Source organism: Perna viridis, chromosome 3 (assembly GCF_037379345.1).
Source record: "Perna viridis isolate PV_CMFRI_1.1 ecotype Kerala chromosome 3, ASM3737934v1, whole genome shotgun sequence".
NCBI classification, from domain to species: Eukaryota; Metazoa; Mollusca; class Bivalvia; order Mytilida; family Mytilidae; genus Perna; species Perna viridis.
In genome coordinates this window covers 40,773,092-40,797,616 of record NC_142447.1, presented here as the reverse complement: position 1 = coordinate 40,797,616, position 24,525 = coordinate 40,773,092, and the positions used below count along the sequence as shown (strand labels likewise).

The 24,525-nt window shown below is 30.6% G+C and overlaps 1 protein-coding gene across 18 annotated transcripts in view; it reads right to left on the bottom strand.

Annotated features, from left to right (window-relative positions):
* Positions 1-306: 306 nt before the first annotated feature.
* LOC148622270 (protein unc-13 homolog B-like) overlaps positions 307-24,525 on the bottom strand; it is a 142,858-nt gene continuing 118,639 nt past the window's right edge. For 9 of the 18 annotated variants that reach the window (XM_088571997.1, XM_088571989.1, XM_088571987.1 and 6 more), the window contains 20 exons: positions 23,925-24,022; positions 23,427-23,577; positions 23,084-23,152; positions 22,439-22,528; positions 22,072-22,083; positions 20,021-20,286; positions 18,509-18,594; positions 18,008-18,134; positions 16,454-16,550; positions 15,332-15,475; positions 14,679-14,756; positions 14,395-14,430; positions 13,019-13,096; positions 12,421-12,671; positions 11,964-12,018; positions 10,286-10,357; positions 8,847-8,948; positions 7,165-7,486; positions 4,726-4,885; positions 307-4,195 (listed from right to left, as the gene is read on the bottom strand). In XM_088571997.1, the coding sequence (XP_088428123.1) occupies positions 3,907-4,195; positions 4,726-4,885; positions 7,165-7,486; positions 8,847-8,948; positions 10,286-10,357; positions 11,964-12,018; positions 12,421-12,671; positions 13,019-13,096; positions 14,395-14,430; positions 14,679-14,756; positions 15,332-15,475; positions 16,454-16,550; positions 18,008-18,134; positions 18,509-18,594; positions 20,021-20,286; positions 22,072-22,083; positions 22,439-22,528; positions 23,084-23,152; positions 23,427-23,577; positions 23,925-24,022 (2,583 nt within the window). In that variant the 3' untranslated portion in view covers positions 307-3,906. Of the gene's footprint in view, positions 4,196-4,725; positions 4,886-7,164; positions 7,487-8,531; positions 8,547-8,846; positions 8,949-9,379; positions 9,396-10,017; positions 10,048-10,285; positions 10,358-11,963; positions 12,019-12,420; positions 12,672-13,018; positions 13,097-14,394; positions 14,431-14,678; positions 14,757-15,331; positions 15,476-16,453; positions 16,551-18,007; positions 18,135-18,508; positions 18,595-20,020; positions 20,287-22,071; positions 22,084-22,438; positions 22,529-23,083; positions 23,153-23,426; positions 23,578-23,924; positions 24,023-24,525 lie in introns of those variants that run through there. The other 9 variants (XM_088571995.1, XM_088571998.1, XM_088571996.1 and 6 more) reach the window with 9 other exon arrangements.

Sequence of the window (24,525 nt, the reverse complement as noted above, 5' to 3'; positions counted from 1 at the left end):
CATGGTCTTCGGCCAGATGAGCTAAAAATGGCCTGTGGTGCCCATCTTTAAAATGCATCAGACAACAACAATCAGCCCTCTGTGATTCCAATATACCACCAAATCATTGAGTGGGGGTATAACTATTTAACGAACAATTATTTAGGTTCATTTGATACCTAGATCTCTGTTACATTTTTTTTATTCTTAACTTCAAACTTACTGCATAGCTCTTACATACCTCCTTGAATTGTGAATGAATGTAGGAGTATCAAACTTTTCCCTACATTTAAACCACCTACAAAAATCACAAATAAAGAGAGAGACTAAAAGATTATGAATATTTATTGTTAATAATAATATACATAACAAAAAAGATTAAAAAAAAGTAACAATGGATTTCAAGCTACCACAACCGTTTAATCCAGGATTATTTTACAAGAACATCGTCATATAAATTTGACAACAAAATAGACCTAAATATTCATAAATCTATATAAATAACTTTATAATTCTACAACCTTTAAATTGTTATTTCATTGGAAACAAAACCCATCACAATTATCAGGCAAGTCATTCTAGTGGTGGATTTAATCCAAACAGATTAGAAAAGCTTACCAGACCACAGAGAGCCATTCATGACATTGAAAAATGCCTACATCAGAGGAGATTATTACAATTTCACCAACTACAACCAAGGATACAGTAAAAGCATATTTCAAAGATGGTCTTGACAACTTTTACAATTAAAGAAAAGAATTCTCTTACATTGCTGTTGAGGGCTTTTGTACCACTTGAGAATTTAGAAAACTTCTGAATCTGACCACTTCTAATAAGTGAAAGTACATAACAAAACTCTGTCTGAATAGAAAAACAAAGGAGAATATATTGTAAGATGAATGCCTTGCCTGACTATCATTAAATATTCTAACTGTTATAATAATTTTTCAGCCTTTGTAAATGAACTCAAGCATCTACAAGTTTTATATACCTAACCATTACACAAACCAATATTAAAATCATGCTACATCAGGGGTTGGATAACATAAATGTAATTATCGAGTATCTTTCCTAATATATGTCAACATCATTTAGCAAATCTATATGATGTTATGTTAATACATAGATGGAACATAGAAAAGATTAAGTATAATTGAATATATGTCTATAAAAAAATCAGGATTAATCGTAACTGAACATGTACAATTTGATTCCATATAATATATTGCACTATGGAATGTTTTACCCCGTAAGTCAGTGAAGTGGAATTTCAGTTTCCCTGATTACTCTTCCTACATTTTCTTACATGCTTAATGAACTAAAAACAAAAAAACTTAAGAGCTCAAATTCTTGATATTGCACTTTTCAAAATATTTATCAAAACAGGACAAGAGCTTGTTTAAAAAATACCATGACCCAAAAGTCAAAATAAACCCTAGATAATGATTCCATGTGCTCTATGCCATAAAGCTTACTTAACACAGCTTATTTTCATAAGCAAGATAATATAAATCATCTGTTTTTCTGATAAGTTTTGTTTTGTCTCCAAATAAGAAAACATTACAAACTCAGAAGAAATTGCACATTAAAGTAAGTTTGCCTTTCTGGGACTGAAATCACATTTGCCTTTCTGATTTAAAAAACCAATTAGAAATGAATTACATCTCACTACAGTCTGCTAGAAATCACTGAGTTTAAAAGCATGAATAATTTATTTTTTATTTTTTCAACTGAAAAATTAATAAAACTAAGCTTTGTTTTATAAAACCCAATTGCTTCATTTTGACACAGGTATAATATTTACTTAAAGTATCACTTATCAGTAAAAAATAGAATATTTATGAGAAAAAAAACCCAAAACAATGTAAGTTCAACTGAACAAAAATATTAATTGGAGTTAAGTATATACTTTTTAAACACAAAGTTATAAAATACACTAGTATTTTACACATGGGCAAATAGCATATCAAATGCACAAACTATGGCAACTTTCAATCAGGGGAGTTTCAAAATGGTATGAAAAGAAAGTATAAACCAACTTGAGTTCAAATTTCAGCTCAAAATACATCAAACCATAACTCCAATGAAACAGATATTGATATATCAATTTTTTATCTACTTTAGCTGTTTTTCTTCAATTCATTATAAAATGTATTTGTACTTCTCATACAAATCTAATGTAATGAACCTATAGGTTCATGACATTACATAGTCACATTAATGTTCTTAAGTTAATTTGTTGTGCTGAAATAATCAGTCATTTTTATTTATACGTCTTGTGATGGAGTTTGGATTCTAAATAAATATTTTGACATGGTAGAGCTTTTCATTACTTGTTCTTAAATAAAAAATAAACTTTCATTACATGAAAATGACACCTAATGCATTTTTAATTCATTATTGATGTCCCATATTGTTTCAAATGTTAAAAGCATGTGCATTCTGAATTCATTCCATATGATTAAATTATCAAAAGATTTTACAATTATTAATTAGTAATATATCTACAAATTTGGCCCATAGCCAAACTGTATATTGGTAACTCAAGCCTACTTGTAAAATATTTCTGTGTCTATAGTAACAAATTGTACATTGTTTTTTTTTACATTTTCATAACTTGGCCTTAAAAAATAAAACTTCTAACAGCAATTCAAAACTATTTTGATCGAAATATAGCACCCAAAAATTTATCATTTTTTAAAGAGGAACATTATAAAAGAATTACGTTCAATGAGGAAAAAAAGAAGAGTCAGAAAAAACAGAATTTTCACTACATTGTTGAAAATTGGTAGCAATACAAACAACCATTAGACATGAAAAATATAACAGATTAACTAATGGGATGATTCAATAGAGACATTATAAACTTTGATTCTAAATATAGTAACTATATTATGATAAATAAATAACTCTACATCACATTTCTTGAAAAAAAAAAAAAAAACTTTACAACTACTATACCATGGTAACTGGAATCCTGCAATGCCTTAGAAAAATATGAAAACATCTGTCTTTTGCAACAGATTCTGCATCCACACAGTGATTTCAGGGAAACTGTGCACTTTGCAAAACAACAGTTACCGGAGATTGGTACAATTCACTACTATAGCAACTGAATACACCCGTTCTAAGATGAAGTACAAAGGTAGATATTAGAAAGATCATCATGAAATGTGTAGGACTTCAAAATTCTACTAACAAAGAGATTATCACAGGTTAGAACTAACATCAACAAGTTGACTTGGTTTAGAAAGATTAATGAATTCTTGGCCTACAGTTACATGTATTTTATGAAAAAGACTTATAAAAAAAAAATTTTCATTAGATATATCTAAACTTAAGATTTAAAGTGCAACATAAAAAATGAGTCCAATAGAAATTTAAATTAAAGTCTGACTAGATATAGAGAGTTCAAAATATTTCTTTTTAATTTCAAAAGTATACACTTTGTAATGCAAAAAAAATAACAATATTATTTTTACCAGTAATCACTGAACACTTAAAATTAATGAATAATTCTCTACATAATTAAGTCTTAATGAAGATCTTCATTGTCAGATAAAGCCTACAAAATAATAGCTGGATGCTTTACTATAAAACAAACCTAAATGTAGAAATGTATAAAAATGTCTATACAGGTATATGATACATGATTTGAGCATAATTTGTAAAGAATTTCAATTGGAGATGCAAATTTAACATATAACAATGACCATAAATTAAATAAATAACATATAAATTATAAATGAAGGAGAAATATTATGTTTGATTATGCAAGTCAGACATCAGAAAAAATCAGGACCAACATTTGAACTTCCTTACAAATGCTTGGTATGATTCTGGTACCCAAAACTACCTATCACCATGGAAACAGACAAGAATCCAGTAGGACCAGAGACAAAATAGAATCCCAATGACCTAATAATGTCATTTCATGACTTCCTCTGCATGTCGGACTTCTGATTTCAGTTTCACAAATTCTTTGGCAACTTCGTCGTTAGTTCTCTGTGACAAAATTCTAAGAATAGTCCATCCTGTTTCATCGAGATGTATTCTGGGACAGAGAGAGCACCAACATGCACAACTTCCTTGCTCAATAATGTTCTTCAACTGCATTACAGCAACACCTATTAAGCGATCTTCTCTAGCAAAACAATAGTCTTTGACACAAATATGGAGTTCATATGCATCAGGTTCATCCTCATTACCAAGAATGCTGCAGGAAATAAAACATTCATCAAATATATAAGGAAAAAAATATTCTTTACTTATTTTTAAAATTTTTTAATGTTATCTCAAAAGTGTCACACAATTTTACTCATCCTCTACTTTTCTATCATTTATGACCATGCAGTAAGTACTTTAAGTGTGATAATATTCCCAATTCCCACAACTAATCCCAGCATCTTAGTCATAAGTACTACTTAATTTAAAAAGTATTGTTGGTACCACTTAAAAATACAGCTAGTGGCAGTCAGTACATACTGCATTATGAAGATATATTTTAATAACTTGCTTTGTGAAATCTATGTGAAGTTCATAATTGCAGCTTTCCACAGCAACATTGTGCAGGAACATACAACTAAATGTATATACCACTTGTAATATTTTATATGTGGACAAGAATCAGTCCTATCCCATTTGTCATCGTGATTAATGTTTAATGGAATTTTCTGCAAATCTATATAAGTATACAGATACTGTAAAGCTGTAAGAACTTACAATAATCAGGATGTATATACTTACAATTGAAATGTTTCATTAAATTTTGGTGACCAGTTGTTACTTTTTGATTTTGTGGAATGTTTACGACGTTTGTCACTAAGGTGAGGACCTATAATGATAACTTCAACAAATGGTCGGAACATGGATGATGTCTGCCACTTCAGGTCATTGGCTGCCACAACTATAAACAAAAAAAAAAGAAGACTGAAGTGTAAGTTTGTAATTTTTACAAGTGGGGTTCTATGGATTCATTTATACACCAATAGCAATCTTGCAAATTTATTTTACTATGCAATGAACAATAGTGGAGAAATTGACATTTTTCATTCTCAAGGTTCCAGTCAATTTATGCTTGTGACATCAGAGGCACAAACCAGAAGTACAGATATCTAAAGACCAGTAAATAAGTTTTACAATGTAGGACCAATGTGGTCGGCAAATAGAAAAGCTTGTCAAAATTCAACTTATTTAGTTAGTGCACCATTTCATATTGTAAAGACCATAGACCTGTAATTGCAGATTTATGAAAAAAATGTAAAGATAAAATTGCTTTTTATGACAATAAATTTGTCACAGTTACAAAAATATTTTCTGTATTAGCAAGACTTACAAACGGGCATTTCTTAGTATGACCACAAATCCAGTTTATCGATCGACAAAGTTGTCATGAAAATAATTTACGTGGTGACATAGTTAATTATATTGTATATTGTAGCTTCTCAGGCCTAGACAGTCTTCCATTAGTAAATTCCCGGCCTGAGGAATAACACCACTTGGAGATACCTTAATTACAAATCAAACAATTAACCAGAGATTGTTCAATAAATGAATTGTCATCAATTTTAGCTCTGAATTAGCTTCAGATCACCATTTTATAACTTGTTGATACAGTACATGTTATCCTGTATCTTATCATATAGCATCAAATGAAGCAGAAACCGTGAGAACATATAATTTTTATTTTTTCCTTTCAGAAACTTTTTAAAAAATTGTACAAGCTTATTTGGGTATTAGCTTGGTCACTGATTTAATTGTTTAATTACTTAATTAAGCTATAACAACCTATCAGGTAGTTAATCGAAATATACAGGATGTGACTAGCGTGCTTGTCCACCCATGTAATAGCACGGTGACAATATACATGAAGTAACTGACATGGATGTTTAATGTATATCGTATAACCGCATACACAGGTTTAGGGTTACGGAACTCTTTATTACATGCATAAATCAGAAAAAGTCATATGACAAGTTTTCAGACAACAAAAAATTGTGCAAATATCTAAGTTAATCAAGACTTACATATAAGAATCAAAGTTCAGATAGACCAAGACAAAGTATTACAAATTAAAGTCTGCAAAAATTGCTTAAATAGGTAAATAGTTGAATTCAGAAATTCATGGATATGAATATAATGAGACATAATTTGTAAGATATTTAAATCATAAACAAATTAAGCATTGATATATAATTGATAGAGTTTTTTTTTTTCGTTTCCATCATCATATCATCAACCTAAGAGACTTTTATAAAAAAAATTGTTCCTTTTTGTCGGCACAGAAAACATTAGAAGAGCAAAAATACCTGAAAATATGTAGTCTGGTAATCAGACATATTGCTTTTAACGAAAAAGTCACATGACTGCTCAAGATTGAAAAAATGCATCCTTAAAATGTATTTTTCGCAGAAACTAGGCAGAAATGAATTAGTTTTCCTTGAAAACTAAAGTAAGCTCTAAGCATACCCAAATTTTGAAAAAAAATCTTGAACTTACACTTTAAGGTATGCATTTGAAAATATAAAAATAATTCAGTTTGTAATAATTAAATAATTACATTTACTGCCCATATAATTAAATAATTACATTTACTGCCCATATAATTAATAAAATGCTAGTCTAATTGGATATTCAGCTCTGCATGTGATGTTTCTTCAGTTGATGAAACACATCTTATAATGATGTATATATGAAGCACTAGCAGGCTTCATTGAAAATATGCTTAGTCAATGCTATAAACACACCAATGAAACATTCAATCCTTTCGTAAAACTGCACATTTTTTATTAAAATTACTGATCTATCATCAAGCCCAATTTTGTATGCCTCAAATGACATGTCATCTTAATATGTACAAAGATAGAAATCTGTTCTTCTCCTTTACATGTTAAAAATTTATCAAATCAAGGTCGCAAATTCTGAAAACAATAAACAAATCTGGCAGTAAGCCAAATAGCAGAAAGAGTGAACAAGTTGAATGCAAGATCCCCTGATTTAAGGCCTTTAACTGTAACTTTATGCTACCTGGTGCCTGGGTGAGTACTGACCTTTAACTGTAACTTTATGTTCCCCTGTGCCTGGTTGAGTACCTACCATTAAGGATAACTTTATGTTCCCAAGTGCCTGGGTGAGTACTGCCTTTAACTGTAACTTTATATTCCCTGTGCCTAGGTGAGTACCTACCTTTAACAGTAACTTTATGTTCCCCAGTGCCTGGGTGAGTAATGAGATCAACTTGAATGGACACCTCTCCAACAGGATCTTTATTGCCCAGCTCATCCTGGGAGGTCTGTGTGCTCACAAATGTCTTGATTAAAGTGTCTGTCGTCTGTGTGTACAGTGACAGTGCATATCTTAGGGACTGCAACTCAGGACTCTTGTCCAGGAATGTTTTCTTCAATCCTTGTCCTCCAGCATGGAAAAACTGTTTGATTGTATCTAGAGCCATGTCTAACACAGCACACTGTTTGGGACTTAGATTCTTCTCTGCTTCCCTAGACATGTCCTACAAATTGACATAGCAGAGTAGATATACATTCTAAATCAATTAAGGAAACATCAGATGAAAGATAAACTGTAAAATAATTTTTAATATCAATATCAATATTTGATATTTCCTTTTCTTATATATTGAAAATAAAGTGAAAATAAAGTGAACATATGTATCCTATTAACAAATGATTTCAGACTTTAAAACCTTGTCTCCTAAGACAGTTAAAACTTATTTTTTATAGAATGTAAAGTTGAAAAAAAAAGAACTAAAACATCTTTGCACTGTAATAAAAGAATCATGATTAAAACATCCCACTGTCACTAGCTTGAAATATGATAACTATGGTTATCTTAGATGGCTTCAGTAAGATAGACTAATGGACAGTTCATTTGTTATCTGGAATAATGACAGACATCTTAACAGTACATTATTCAATATGTACAAAGCAATAGCATTTGGCAATAAGTTTATCTCAGCCTATACAGACCATCTCCATTGATCATTGGAGTATACCATTACAAAAGCTTGAAATGTAATGATATGTCTATATGAGTTGAAGCACATAGAATTATATCAATGCTAGCAGTATTTGGTATATAAAACTTGAATCTAACAGCAATTTGATGCCATATCTGCTAAAATGTCATTATAGCTAATGATAATAAAATCTGTCTGTATCATTGTATATACATCTACTTATATCAAAAAAGTGATTACTAAGAAACATCAGCATGCAGCACTACAAAGCAAGGTTTAGCAGCAATGTTTGACATGCTATCACTCAAACATGCAGAAATAAGAACAGGTGATGCTAAAATGAACTGTAAAATGTGCTGTTGATAAATATAGTGCTGAAAATGATTACTGTTGAAGTGACAATTCTATAGCTAACTTATGAACACCTAGGACTTCATTTTGATTATTCCAATAAAAATGCTCACAGGAAAATTTTGTTAGTTAACAAATTAAATTCAAAAGCAGTTTCATGGTCAATATCTTAAATTTTCAGTTATAATATCCTAGTTGTTTTAATTCCTCTTCCAATAATAACTTTTACCTTGAGAGGGAACACCTTAAATTATACACATAATTGCTTTGTAAGCAATTCGTCTATAAAGTAGCAATGACTTCATACACAAAAAAAACCCCAATAAAATAAGGACTCCAGATAACACTTTTAGGATGTGTGTGCTTTATATATCAATAGTTTTTTCATCACTCTGCTCTACAAACTCATATAACTACAACAAAACAAAACTCGTAAATAAGGAAAATTCTGAAGACAAATAAACAGAAATAAAGATCAATACTCTAACATTGGTATGATTTATAAATAAAGGGAGACAACACAGTGGACAACATCAGGTTTCACCTGGATCATAGGCACATTCATAGGCATTTGGCTGACATGGTTGAGGAAAAGGCGAGAAACATCTTCGATCTTAGCCTGTGCTGTCCCAGGCAAGGGAATTAGCTGAAAGAGCAGGTCATAACACATTGTATTTACTTTCTGATAATTTGATTGGCATACCGTAAGAGTAATATTTCTTCATCTATGGGGCGTGAATTTAATGGACTGTCCCAAACCATTTTCTTGGTATAAATGATCAACAGTTTTCTGTATAAATCACATGATACTGTATTCCTCATCATTGAATTTATTAGATTGGCTGATCCATTATTTGAGGTTAACAGGACTTCATTTATTATTGATTGTGCCTGTCATATAATATTCTACAAGATTTCATGCCAATATCAATACATATATTTTGAAGAGATATTCATATATGACAAAATACAGTCTCATGCAAGGGAGAATGTTGATGCACAATGGACCTATCAATGAAATCTTAAAAAGCAAGGTAGAGGTCAAAGGGTAGAGACAATTCTAAGACTACAACCAACACTTGGAGATAATTAACTGAAAAATAAAAATAAATAAATTGACAATATCATGTTTCAGCCATCATATTCAAAAGCTGACAACGTTGAAAAAGAAAGGTGGTAATCTGGATTGTAGACTTACACCACCAAAGATAAACCGTCTAGGCTTATCAAAACCACCTTTGGCTGTTAATGTTAAATACTGAAACAGTACAGGAATAAAATCATCATCAGACACTATATAATCCACCCATATTTCACTTTGATACCATATCTACCAAGGAAAACTCACAGAAATTTACCTTGTAGATATAATTTGTTTCATCCAAGCTTTTCATAAATCATCAAATCAACATTTTCAATAAAATGGGACAAATATGGAAATATCTATCACCAAAATGCATTAGGGTAAAAAGCAATCAAATGACCAAAACCTACAATATATATTTTAGCATTTCTACCAAAAATATCTGTCATTCTGTATCTATTGGTAAGAAAACAAGAATGTCAAATCTCAGATACACTGTTGATCACAAGCCAAAAACATCATAGGGAAAAATTAATCAATTGAAAAATTTCCAAAATAAGATTCCAGAATGATAGATGTAAGATTATATTTCTGAAAAGCATTTCTTTCATTTATAAAACTGCATCAATACCCTTTGCTCCTTTTCTTTGTCATCCTTGGACTTTAAAACAAAGCATGGAGATTAAAATATATTTTAAAAAAAGAAAAAAATTCCCTAAAAATACTTAAATAAAAATTGACTCAGTAGGTGATAAACATTAAAAATAGCCATCTAACAATACTAGAGAAAACAATCCATTTGACCTTAATAGATGTCAGGTTAATGTTTATTTTTAAGTATTTGTTCACTAATATTCAACATTTGATTTGACACACACAATAAGAAGACAGATGATTACCTGTCTGGGATCAGAGAGAGGGGGAAGCACTACTATTTTCTCCATTGTATAAACCACTATCCTCCATAGTTCCTGGAAAATAAAAAAGATTATTTTCTTTCAAATTGTAATGTGACAAACTTGTCTAGATACCATCAAACAATTTATCCCATTTAAGTTTAGTACACACTGCTAGGAAATCCAAGTATGATACAGTGTTATGTCTACTAGGTAAGATTTCGTAGTGCCACTTTTGATTTGCTGGTTACTGACCAAACTAACAGGTTGCAAGTGAACTTATTTATGACTGCCAAATCAACAATAATCACTTCCAAAACCTTCAAATACATTGCATAAACAATTTTAGTCTAGTTTAAAAAAAGGAAGAAAGAGTTTGTACGGAAAGGAAATGTAAGGCTTAAACAAGCATTTTCTCTAGTTATGAGCCGAGTGCAAATCCTTTCTCTATTAGTTACCATAGCAATTTCACCTTAAAATATTTGACACCCTCTACTTAAACAGAAAGTAGCCAAATTGCAGGATAAAAATAAGTTATCGTCTATTAAAGTACAAATACCCAGACAATATCCTAGGTCCCAAGGAGTCTGAATCACTCACCCAGTTACATTTTTGCCTTTCAAGGGCAATAACACTAACAAGAAGTTGTTCAACAATTTTGACTCAATGAAGACTTTGGTAGGACTTATCATAAGGATCATTTCATCAATTGAAAATTTCTTTTTATTTATCATAGTTTTCAAGATATTGGCTGAAAACTGCTAAAAACACCATTTTTCTCCTTTCAAGAGTAATTACTCTATCAAGGAATCATTTGACATCTTTGATCCTCAAAGGCCTTATCATAAGGATCATTTCAGCATGAAAGTTTCAATGTTTCATCATAGTTTTCAAGATATTGGGTGATAACTGTAAAAAAATTGTCATTTTTTCACCTTTCAAGGGTAATAACTCTAAAAAGGAGTTGACAGACAATTTTGATCAAATGCTGAGATTTGTAGGCCTTATAAAAAGGATCATTTCAGCAATTGAAAGAATTTGGCTTAATCTAACAGTTTTGGAGGTGTATGGGAAAACCTCTAATTGACCCCTTTGTTTCATTTTTAGTAACAGTGTCCATGTTTTTTGACGGATAAAAAACCCCTCATCAGATCTATGCAGAATATCCTTAGGAATATTCATACCAAGTTTGGTTTAAATTGGTCTGGTTGATTCAGAGGAGAATATTTTTGCAAGTAATAATGTAAAAAATAGCCAAAAAAACATCGAAAAGGGCAACAACTCCAACATGGCTTCACAGATTAAAAGGAAAATTTGACCAGAGATAGATGTCATCACTCTGATCATTCAGACCTGTCGTCAGAATTTTGCTAAACCTAATGGTTTTGGAGATGTGTAGAAAAAACTTCTGTCTGACACCTATGCTCCATTTTTAGTAATGGCAGCCATGTTTTTCGACACATCAAAAATCCCCATGTCAGTTCTCTGCAGAATACTATAAAGAACATTCAAACCAAGTTTGGTTCTAATAAGTCATGTTTTCAGAGAACAGTTTAGAAAATTTGTTAACAATGACAGATGATGACGGACTGCAAAGTAATGGTAATAGCTCATATTGTCTTAGTCCTAGTGAGGTAAAAAAGAGAAGAAATATGACTGTATTATTATCTTGATTAGTTACCTTTAGCAGTCTTTTCAACACTGTCTTCTCACACACTCTAGCAAATAGTTGTAAACTGAAGCAAAACTAACAATGTTAGTAAAACACATCTAATTATTTGGAATTTTATTAATTAACTGAGCAGTAAACATGCAAATATGGAATAAGAAACAGAATTTTTATCAAAACTTAAATGATCCAAAGCTATTAAGTATGTTAGAAATTAGGTTGCCAAAATTTAAAACTCAAATAAAATCTGCTTTGGTTTCATTAGGTCATTAGTTCATACTTCATTATAAAAGGTGAAACCAAATAAATCCATTCTATTCTACATTTGTTTTGGCATAAAAAGTGCTATGGAAGCATCAGTAAATAAAAAAATAGTTTATTCATGTCTTATAAATGTACACAAATGCAATGCTGTGAAACTACCTTTATGAATGGAAACAGCAAGATACAACTTGCCAGAATATCCTACCTGCTATCTAAAACATCCATTAATGGTCTAAGAACAGTGTAACTCTCTTGCTGTATATTATTTCTCTGACTGGGTTGAGCCAAGGAGACCTGCCCTGCCCCCTTTACTTTGGCTAGTAAAGTACCTAACTCTTGCATACTCTGTTGTATTTGAGATTCCAGACTTTTGGCAAAGGCGGTAGCTAGGTTGTCTAGTACAGTGTTAAGCTTCTGTTGGAGTTCATTCAGTATTGTAGCTGCTGACTCATCCAACTGGAAGAAAAATGATACCAACATCACATAGCTTTGATGTGAAAAAATTACATCAAGAGTGTTATGTTTTCTTTCATAAAAATATCCAAGAAATTAGCAAATGTATGCATTTTAATACTAGTAAATTTTAAAATTTAAATACTAGTTTAAATTGTAAAGTATATACATAAAAAGCTTAACCATATGTTTGCAGCAAATATTTCAGTAGTGTAATAGGCTAGAATGTGGCTTGCTTATGTTACACATCTATATAGGTATAGTTTATTATCCAAGGCATTTTTTCTTTGATGTAAGTTGGGACTGATTACATGTATTGAGTAATAAAAGTACAATAAAGGTGATCATACCTTCTCTCCTCCCATAGACTCAAATACTTTCTCTAGTTGTACCCTTAATTGTTGTATATTGTTCATTAATGTACATGCCTGTGATGAAAAAAAAGGTATTACAGAAAATTAATTGATCCTGGCTAAAGATAAATCATTTAAACTACACCAATTTTGAAAGTCCATATTTTATTCAAAAATGCACCTAATACATCATGGTGACCATCTAGTTTTTTTTTTTCTAAAAGATAGTCCATGTTTATGCTTACCTACAAACCATGTTCATCATATTTATGCAAATATTGTAAAATTTTACTAGCAATATATTTCACATACACATTTAACTAAAGTGAAGTTCTAAATTTGTTTTTCTGATATTTAATTGTTGCTACCTGGACATTTTCTTACATCTCCTTTTAATTAAAATAATGACTGAAATCACTTTACTTGTAGAATCAAATGGTTTCTTAAACAATGTCTTGTAAACAATTCTCAGCTCAGTCCATGTTCAATAAAGAGCTGTGCTGTAAGCACATGATACTCCCGTTACCCTTTTAACTTGTCCTTATGCTTTGCTTTTAATGAAGTTATATGATCAACTTGAAATACTGTGAGCCCTGTCAAATATTCTCCCCCTCCCCCAAAAAAAGTAAATAAAAAATGCACAAAAAAGTCACTATCATAACAAATGATCCATTTTCAACGATTTTTCAACAAATAAATTTCCTTGGCCGTTTCTGCGTTTTTCTAAAGAGTAAAACTTCATAACACAGAATGTCAAATTTGACATTTATACAAATTGGAAGGAAGCTTACTTCAATAGATATGAACAATTCACCAAAGTTTCATAATAGTTAGTGGAAGTGTTGTACAGTTATTGTGCGAAAATTTGATAATCTCCCTTTTTTAAAGTATAAAATTTATAAAAATCGAAAGTGATTTAATGTCAATAGATATGAAAAAATCACCAAAGTTTCATAAAAGAAGGTGAAAGTGTTTTTGAGTTATTGTCCAAAAACTTGAAAATCCCCCTTTGTGGAGTATAAAAATTCATTACACGGAAATGAAAAATCTGAAATTTATAAAAATTGAAAGGGATTTTACATCAGATATAGACAATTCACCAAAGTTTAATGAAAGTTGGTGAAAGTGTTTTTGGGTTATTGTCCAAAGTGTTGACGGACAACGGTATACCATAATATGCCCTGTCTTAGACAGGCGTGTAAAAAAACAGAGGAACAAAAATTCTGTTGAACATCACACCAAAAAAAGTTTGAGTAAGTACTATTTAATAAAAAGTTCATAGTATTAGATTAACCCCTGTACTGCATGCTTATAATGAATGTCATTCTTAAAATGTAGTAATGTTAAAAAGTTACACGACACATGCAGCTTACCGATTTACACAAACATTTGTAGGGGTGATCTTGGAACTAAATAAATATAATTGATAGTAAAGCAATGTTAAAATGTCAGCATGCAGACTCTGAGTTCACTGTGAAGTAGGTTTCAGTCATTTCTCAAGTCTCAGTATACCGAAATCCACTATAATAAATGATATTTGTAAAACACTTTACAAATGAAATATTTCATTGAAAAAATTAAATAGAAAGTTTAATGCAATTTTAGATGGCATTCTAACTTATTCTAGGATTTATCATACATTATATGGTAAACTTACATCCTTTTGCTTGTGTGTGTATTTTTCAAAATCTCTTTTAACAATATCTGCATAGGCTAATAGTACTTTATTTACAGTCTGAAATTAAAAACATAGTGTTAATTACCTAAAAAAAAAAACAACCAAAAAACAAAAACAAAACAACACAATATAGACTAGGAACATATTTAGCTCTAGTTATCTCCCTTTTGAAACTTTAAGGACCAATGATGAAATGCTTAATAATTCAAACATGACACTGAATCTTAACAATATGCTCCATTCTTTTGGGACTTGATTTTTCCTGTATTTGAAGTGCTTTCTCCAGGAACACATTCTTATCCAATATCTATGAAACATTCTCTTTCAAGAATTTATTCCATCTCTATCAAGAATTTATTCCATATATACATAAGTTCATACATGTTCTGTTTGGCTATTATTCACATAGCACTTAGTAATTCTATTTCCACATAATACACATGCTATATTTTCTACTGCAGCTAACAATTACAAAAAGACTCAAGATAAAGATCTTGAATTACTTAGCAATACTAAGCATACCCCTGCAGAATTGTACTTGATCAGAGAAATGCTACAATACATCTGTTTCAGTCAGTTAAAGGATTAACAGCCCACCTCCTTCTCTTACAGAGCAGGGTATTAAAACTTACATTGGCAAATCTCTGCATGTAAATTTTGACGATGTCTGGGTCAGGACATTCTAATTTTTTTATGACATCACTACACTGATTTAATTGTGTAAATACATCCACAACAGAGGAGGAAAACAAAGCATGTTCTGCACTCTTCTGGAACTGAAATGATGATATACATATAATGAAATATGATATTGCTTAAAAATAAATGGAATATTCAGTTTTTTAAATAAAGTTTATGAGTGTAATAGTAATAAAAATACCTGTTATTCAATTTTGGAATAATAGGATTTTAATTGGTAAGAGTGAATAACTGTAATATGATCAGGAGTGCAAAAGAAAACAAAGATTTATAGAGTGTATGGAACTTGTTAAGCATACCAGTTAAATCTTCTTGGCATAAGTAATTATATCAAGGTTATTTGCAATATCTCTTGGCATAAGTAATTATATCAAGGTTATTTACAATATCTCTTGGTATAAGTAATTATATCAAGGTTATTTACAATATCTCTTGGCATAAGTAATTATATCAAGTTTATTAACAATATCAATTTATTATACAGATTTTCTCCTGAATTTATTGCTATTTTCTACATAAATTTTACATTTTTCAATTGGTGTATTAATACTTAATTGTTTTTGTAGGAGAAATTCTGAGAGTGAAATTACAGATTTATTTTACAGTGTGAATTATCAAATATTTTTAAGCAGGGAGTATTTGAAAAAAATCACTGCTATCTATATAATAATGCCATGTCATTGCATGCATTTATTGCTGTGAATATATATTTAAGCTCTCTTAAGTTTCAACATTTACTACTTTAGCAAGCTTCTCATTTCTGAAAATGGTAAACATTTCCTACTGTGCAGTTTGAATATTGCAATAGGAATTCCTTCACATATTTTACACCAATAAATCAAATGCAATGATCTCTTTAACTTTCAGTATCATTTTCATGACTTTTACCATGTTTAGTTCATGACAATAGAACATCAATGAGCACCAAAGTTCTATAGCATAGGACAACCAGATTGTATCCCACCTCATCACTTCAATAAATCTGTTTCATTGAATCTGAGCTTTTTTGAGATATTATTTTCTGATACTGGTATTATACAACATGTGAAGCTTACATCATCTTTCTTGTCTCGCTCATAAGCACTGTGTAGATATTCCATAGAGACATCATCATTCTCATTTAACCATTGTAGTACAAAAGGTACAAACCACCTGAAATAGACATAAATAAAATCTGAAATATACATAACTTCAGTAAAATCTGAAATAGAGAAACAGAGCATGAAACAATAAACAGCGACCAAAATTGTTTATCTATATAAAGTCTATAAACCACATTTGGAATCAATCTGTCCATTGGAAGCAGAGATTTTTGTGACCAAAGTTAGGACAGATGGACAGAATGATCTAATATGCCACCCACATGTTGGGTGGGAGGGGGGGGGGTGATGTAATAAAATCAGCTAATCAGTAGTCCAACCTTTGTTATTGTTTGTACTTAAAATTAGATAGGATTTCATATACATTTATCTACAAATATCATTCTGAGAATGATAACTAACTAAGGGGTCAGTATTGTCTGACCCAGAATTATATCCACGGATCCTGAAACGGTAAAAAATGCTGGTCATTGACTGACAAATTTTGCAAATGACCGATGACCATTTTCCAATATCGGACATAAAAAATTGCCAATCCTTATAAATTACAGTCTGCTTGGTTTTATTAGTGTATAAACATCCAGTCTACCAGTCTCCTAATTGTTTATTGGAAATTAATTGACAGGTGTGTGTTAATTTTAGCTGATGTGCAGCCACCTGTGACTGTGATTTACCTGTAACTGATAAGTTGATTGCACAATGGAATTAACCGAACACATGCAGCCCCATTGCGTATTTGAAATAATTGAAGTGTCTCTGAGAATTTTCAAACATTTAATTATTAGTTGATTAATTAAGAAAAAATATTGACCAGTCTATCATTTTCCCGCCAATCTTTCAGAGGTAACGAAAGCACATGGAACTGAAACTACGAATCGGTCGTAGTTTGTAATTATTAATTCATCTATTAAATTGTTTTAACACAGAAGTCTACAGACCATTTAATATACAACATGTGTTCGCGATTTTCTTTTATAAATAATCATCACTTGGAAGTAATCGGCAGTTTGTTTATAGCTATGTAATGAAAAAGTCCTAAAGATACAATGTTTTGTTTACTTGTTAGAACGTCCACATGTGGTTGAAACCAAATCTGTTCACCCGTTCGGTTATTTTGTAAAAGACAGAGCATGTGATGAAATAACACAATTTTCAATATTTATCTTAAAATAACTACATGGAAAATGTTTAAGTTTATTTTGGATCTGCTGAATTTTGATAAAATGTCCGGCATGGGCTGTCAAAATTTCCAGACCCTTGATTATATCATATTTTATTTATCAAAAATTTGCAGTATCCTTTATGACACATGTATCCAGGATGTCAGAACAATAACTCACTCTTGATACTCCGGCTGTCAGAATGATAACTTACTTAGGATACTCAGGATGTCAGAATTGTAACTTATTTGTGATACTCAGGCTGTCAGAATGATAACTTACTTAGGATACTCAGGATATCAGAATTGTAACTAACTAATGATACTCAGGCTCCAGATTTTTAACTTACTTTGGATACTCAGGAATTTCTCCTTTAAAAGTAGGCACATCATTTACATATTTGTTATACAGCTGTTTTACTTGGAAGTGAAGATTCATATATTCAGAACTTTTACATGTTCTTTCTTTTTCATGGACTGCAAAAAAAAAAGTACAAATCTAAATAAAACAAGACAAGAACCAAGATGTTTAAATAGTAAGTTCTTCCAATTAAAGGAACAAGTCATAAAATTTAAATTAAATAATTTGTACATTGATTTTATGCAGTTACTGAATAAAAATGTATTAAATTTCACATATGCCTGTTTGATAAAATTTAATCTAGAAAGTTAATAATTAAAATTAACCATATTGTAACTTTCATTCAATTAAAGTACAAACTGATATTTCAGTGCTTTAAATCATCTTGATTTTTGAAAGATAAACAGAAGATGTTTCCTGTATTATATTGGTACATTGTAGCTAGTACCTTTTTTTCAAATTTCTTTATCAAAGTTTCCATAAAACATACCTTGAAGTGCATAGCAGGCATCCTGTGCAAATAAAGTCCACATGTTAGAGGCACTGACTTGTCCCACATTCAATTCCTGTGGAAACCTGAAATTAAATAATCAATTCATATAGACAGTACTTAAAATTAGTACACTAAACAAAAAACTATTTTACAATTTCAAATCATTTCAACCTCAAATACCTCCTTTTTCATCATATATTACCAAACATTTTATTTCCCAATGAGATTTTGGCTTTTGTTAGGAAATGAAGATTTTATTACTTGATTTTTAAATCTTATTGTTTGCTTATCGGTTTTTTTGTCTTATGAGCAATGGGAGGATTGACATGACAATCAAATATAAACATTTCTCTCCCATCAGAAATAACTTTTAATAGGAATCATCAAAGTTGTCCTTTTGTGTATATCTTAAATTGCTGTCATATCTTCAACATTTTTTTGTCTAAAACTAGACAGTTGAAAGTAATAAACTCATCGATAGCCAAAACCACTGGATTATTTAAGGAATGTTTCTAATTTTCTAACAGGTAATACTAAATAACCTGGTTTGCAGCACTTAACATTTCAATTAAAGAAAGTGTAAACTGGCCCAAACCAGGTTATAAGTATAACCTGTTAAACAATTTGAAACTTCCTTATAATTTAATTTCTAATGGATGACAGTCCAAATATTAATTATTGATTTGTAATCCAAAAGTTATTTCGTTTGGGATTATCTGAATTGCAGAGTGTGGACCAATCAACATTAATGAAATCTTAATACCAAGCCAGGTTAAATAAGATATCCTGGGTTGCTCAAAGAGAACCAATCAATCAGAAAGGTTGTTACAAATCAAATTAAATTATTTATGCCCATACTATCTGGTTAATTGACTACTGGCCAAAGTTGCTGGTTAATCAACTATAGCTAATTCTGGGAGAGGAATTTATAATGGTGTTCAACACTTGTTTTCCAATTGCTGTTTATATACACTGTAATTGCTATAATATTTCTGAATAAGTACTGTTAACACTAATTGATTAGCTGGTTTATCAACCATAGTACAAAGTATCTGATTTATTGACCATCGCCAAATCTACCAGGTTTATTGGCAATTGCTCATACTTACTGTTTTATTGACATTGACCATTGCTCTTACTACTTTTTGATCACTGCATATATTTTCTAGTTCATTGAACACTGCTCCTACTTCACTGGTTTATAGGCCATTGCTCATACTTTACTGGTATATTGACCATTGCTCATACTTTACTGTTCTATGACCATTGCTCATACTTCACTGGTATATTGACCATTGCTCATACTTTACTGGTATATTGACCATTGTTCATACTTTACTGGTATATTGACCATTGCTCATACTTTACTGGTTTATTGACCATTGCTCATATTTACTGGTTTATTGACCTTTGCTTATATTTACTGGTTTATTGACCTTTGCTCACACTTTACTGGTTTATTGACCATTTCCCATACTTACTGGTTTACTGACCACTGATCATACTTACTGATTTAAAACAGGTGTATAACATTTCCTATCCTCCTCAATCACAGACACAATTAAAGCGATTAATTTCCTCCAGAATTCTAAACTATGAGCACTTGGTCCTTCTTGGTCGATATTTACATTTTCAGAGGTATTACCCTCTTGAAATTCTCGCTGATACAGTTCATAACAATTGTCAAACAAAAACTGATAAGTGGATTTTATACAAGCTATAACACAGTCTTTAACTACAATACTGGCACGTGGTGGACTCGGTAATTCTTGTACCTGAAGAAAATACAACAAAGACATATTTATTATTGTACAATGATAACAAAGAAAGCAAATACGTTTAAACCATTCTTTACTTGCAGCTAATAATATACGTGGAAGTTACAGGTGGACTTCCCATCCAATTTGCAGCCTTCAATAATATTTAAGAAAGTTTTAGTTCTTGAAGAAGATCATACCTTGTACAAATCACAGAATTTATTTTATTTTGTTTAGCATCTACCATTTTTGAAGGAAAAGGTGACGGTTATGGAACTTTTTTCAACTTGAATTACAGAAATATAGAAATATACTTATAACCTTATAAATGGATTGATAGATAATATCAGCCTACTCCATGTATAAAAACATGTCTAAAATCTACAGAGTACAGGTATGATCTACTTGTAGTTGTATGGTTCAAACATTTCAGCAGAAGATGATGAAATTCTTCACACATATGTGGTTAGTAATGATGAAAATGTATAAATCAAGCCAAACATTATTAAATGTAGTTATCTATTTACTTCTATCTTACAGGTATGACTTATATCAAATGCAATATCTTATTAAAGCAAGTAAGGCTAGTATACATCACATAAAAAAATGATGTCAAGTTAACTTTATAAATGACACAATATATTGACATACAACCAAAGTTCAGGGAAATGAGCCATCCCAACACTTTGTAACAATTTCCTAATGCACTATGGTGCAGCATTGTCCAATAACCTATGTAATGAAGTATATTTTATAATACACAATTTTATGAAAGAATAAGATCTATATAAGATTTTTATAGACTAAGTTTAGGCATTAAAAAAAACCTTTTCAAATATTAACTGTTCACTGATGAAATTCATGTATTTACCTTTAAAAAAAATAAAATACCAAAAAAAAAATTAAAAATAACATAGTTGTTAACTATAAATCATCTTCATGATACAACATCCTTTTTGAAAATTTCCAAATATTCTGAGTACCAGTATATATCTTTCTCCTGAAAATTTATTATTGTAAAAATTGATATGGCTGTCTGTTCCATATCCACAAAGCAAAGAAATAAAGATAAAGAAACTGTTTATGAATTGGGATCTGTAGCAACAGCCATAATATTTGACCTTTGGTATGTGAAGCAGGTTCAATTAAAGAGTCAAATTAAAACAGCTGTTTTTTTTCTTGATCACGGAAAGTAAAATTCAGTACTGTTTACAGGAAACAGTTTAATATAAGATGTATGGTTCTCTTTCTCCAACACAAATGATAAACCATAGACAGATACAATACATGTCAAACATTTAAAACAAAAACATCACTGAAACAAGATCTACAGAGAAACAAAGCATCATACATTGTATAGTACTGAACAGGAACAAACTTTGTCGAGATTATATGAACCATAGAAATATTGATCTGGCTTACTACATATGTATAAGTATAATATATGAATCTAAGCTGTCTACTCTAATAAAAATAGACGTGAAGAACCTTCTTGTTCTACTGAGTCATTAACTTTCATATCTTATAAAAAAAAAAATTTGATTCCTTTTCAGGAAGCAAATAACAAGATAATGTTAAAACTTGAAGCAGTTTCACATTGAAAAATTAACATTTAATATAAAAAATTAGCACTATAAAACAATTAGTCCCAAATAAAATAAATAATTCAACATCCACAGTAGGCTCCACAAAGTTTGATGCCTGCCTTCAATACTCTTAGGAAAGACTTCTAAAAGATGGCATTAGATACGTGTCAGCTGCGTTTAGATGTGATACGTTAGTCTGATTATTTAGTACACTTACTTGGCAGACAACCTGAACATAATATTTCATTATACATTAAAATGTCTATTCAAACTTTCACCATTTAATTATAATAATGATACAAAATGTAACAGTAATGACTATCCAAGAGGGGTTTGATGTTCTTTTTTTTATTTCAAACTATCGTTTAAAATTTAAGGCAATAAAAATACTTCGAATTATTTTTCATTAGCTTCGACTTGTAAAATTCTGTTGAACTACTTTATCTAGCAAAACAACTTCAGCACAGAGAAAAATAAGTTGTAGCTCCACTAAAATTGTAGGTCCATAGCTCTAGAAAAGTGAACTAATACTGCAAAAAAAAAAAATAAAAAAAATTCCCAATTTTTATACCAAATGTTCTTACCTTCATCCTAAAGAATGTTATACTGGTGAGCAAATCTACAGTGGATTTCAGATCCTGTAATCTGGCCTGGTCTGATGCTGGGAAATTATTCTGTCAAAAAAAATGTACAATTATACATTGTAAGCATGATGTAAAAATTTAACTGAAGGTTATCTTTGTAAAATTAAATATAAACATATCACATTTGGTATTTGCATACTCATAGAACTAGAATACTGATTAAGTAAGAAGTAGTGTCCCACCACAAAAGAAAGGGTTTAAAAATTCATGCACCTGTACACACATATTTACTTTAATTTACTCTAAAAAAGTCATTAGTTCACTACAATGCATAGTTAATTTGCCTTCTGAAAGTATGTTTTGATGCATATCAAATGAAATTTTCATAAAAACATTAATTTTAACAATAATTTGATACCCCCATCTTTATGGATGGATCTTTAAAATCAACCATGTTTCAAGACATCAAAATTAATGCTAACAGTAAATGGTGCCTTAAAAAGACAAATATAAAATATTTTTTAAGCCCTGTTCATTCTTAGGATACCAAACAGAATCATAGTAATGTCAAGGCTGTTTTACTGCATGCCACTGACCTATGCTGAAGTAAGAGTAACAGGTGTTTTCAGCTTCATTATTACTTACCCTGTACATGGACAGATCTATCCTGAGAGAGTTGTGTAACTGGTCAAGTAATTTGACAAACTTCTCTTTCTGTAATGCAGTCATTGGTCATTAAAATACAGAGATTATGGATAAAAGAAATCATTTCTTGTGTAATTGAAATTACATTGAAATAAATTTTCTTCCATAATTTTAAAAAGATTTTATATTAATTAATCTCAGATAGAGCTAAGATCATATTGGTTTATTCAATGTTTAAAACCATGTTGCAAATCCTTAGTTCTCATTGCATGTAGTACTGGATGTAGTCTATTCATAGTATATCTACTAACATGCATTTTCCTTAGCTTCCTACAATACTTACCCCAAAGTTAGATGCAGCAAATCTATCACTGGCTGATACAGCAGTTGAGGCGGTTGTATGTGCATAGAAAGCATTGATATTGGCAAGTAATGTACTCATCACTGCAGGGACTCCTGGACACATGTACTTGGTGGAAAGACACGAAAAATGACTGAAATGTAACATAAGATCATATAATGGTTCACACACCTTGTAAGGAATCATCACTTTCCATTATTTTATAACCAGTTTTTGGTATGACACTGACAACTAGGATTGAGACATCTATAATCTAAGTTAATTTCAAATCGTACAGAGTACATCAGAAGTACTTGGTTTTGTTGTAGTTGTGATTTGTCTTAGTTTTCTTTGGTCAAGTCCAATAACTTTTTTTATGTTAATTTATATACAGTAGATAAGGAGCCTATCAAAATACAGTAATTCCAGAAATAAATCTAAGTTAATACTTGTGTTTTGTTTTTGAAATGGAAATGACTTGTTAATATTCTTTGTACTTACGTCATAGCTTGATAGATGGATTCTATACCATATCTCATGGCAAACTCATCTACTATCTCCTGGGCTGGCTCATCAAAGTACACTTTCCATGCTTCATCCTGTACAATAGATATCATAGGAACTTAATCTCAATTCATCTATTTCAATGATGACACAGACATACAAGTCTTTTACTCAGCAGAATAGAAGTTAAGAACTTTAATGATGAAAACAAATACACTGCAACTCCAAAATGTCTTCATTCAAATGCAAAATTCGTGGTAACATGGAATTTCATTCGATAAATTTCTGGATGTCAGTTCCAAAATTGATTGTCTCACTTTTTTTTTGCATGCAGTTTATTTCTACAGATCTTTAATGGTTATTTTGATGAATGCTGCATTAGAATGGAGATAACCGTATCGTATTAGAAGATTTGTTGTTGCCAATCTAGATTTGACAATGGTAAATACCTTCTTACTGGCTCTGCTTACACAATACCAGTAAACTCAATTTATGACTGTCAAATCCAAAATTGATGAGTGTAAATCATCAAATACAATGCAGTTATCTCCTAGTTATCATAAGTCTTGAACATGTCTTTCCTTGTATAAACTGACCA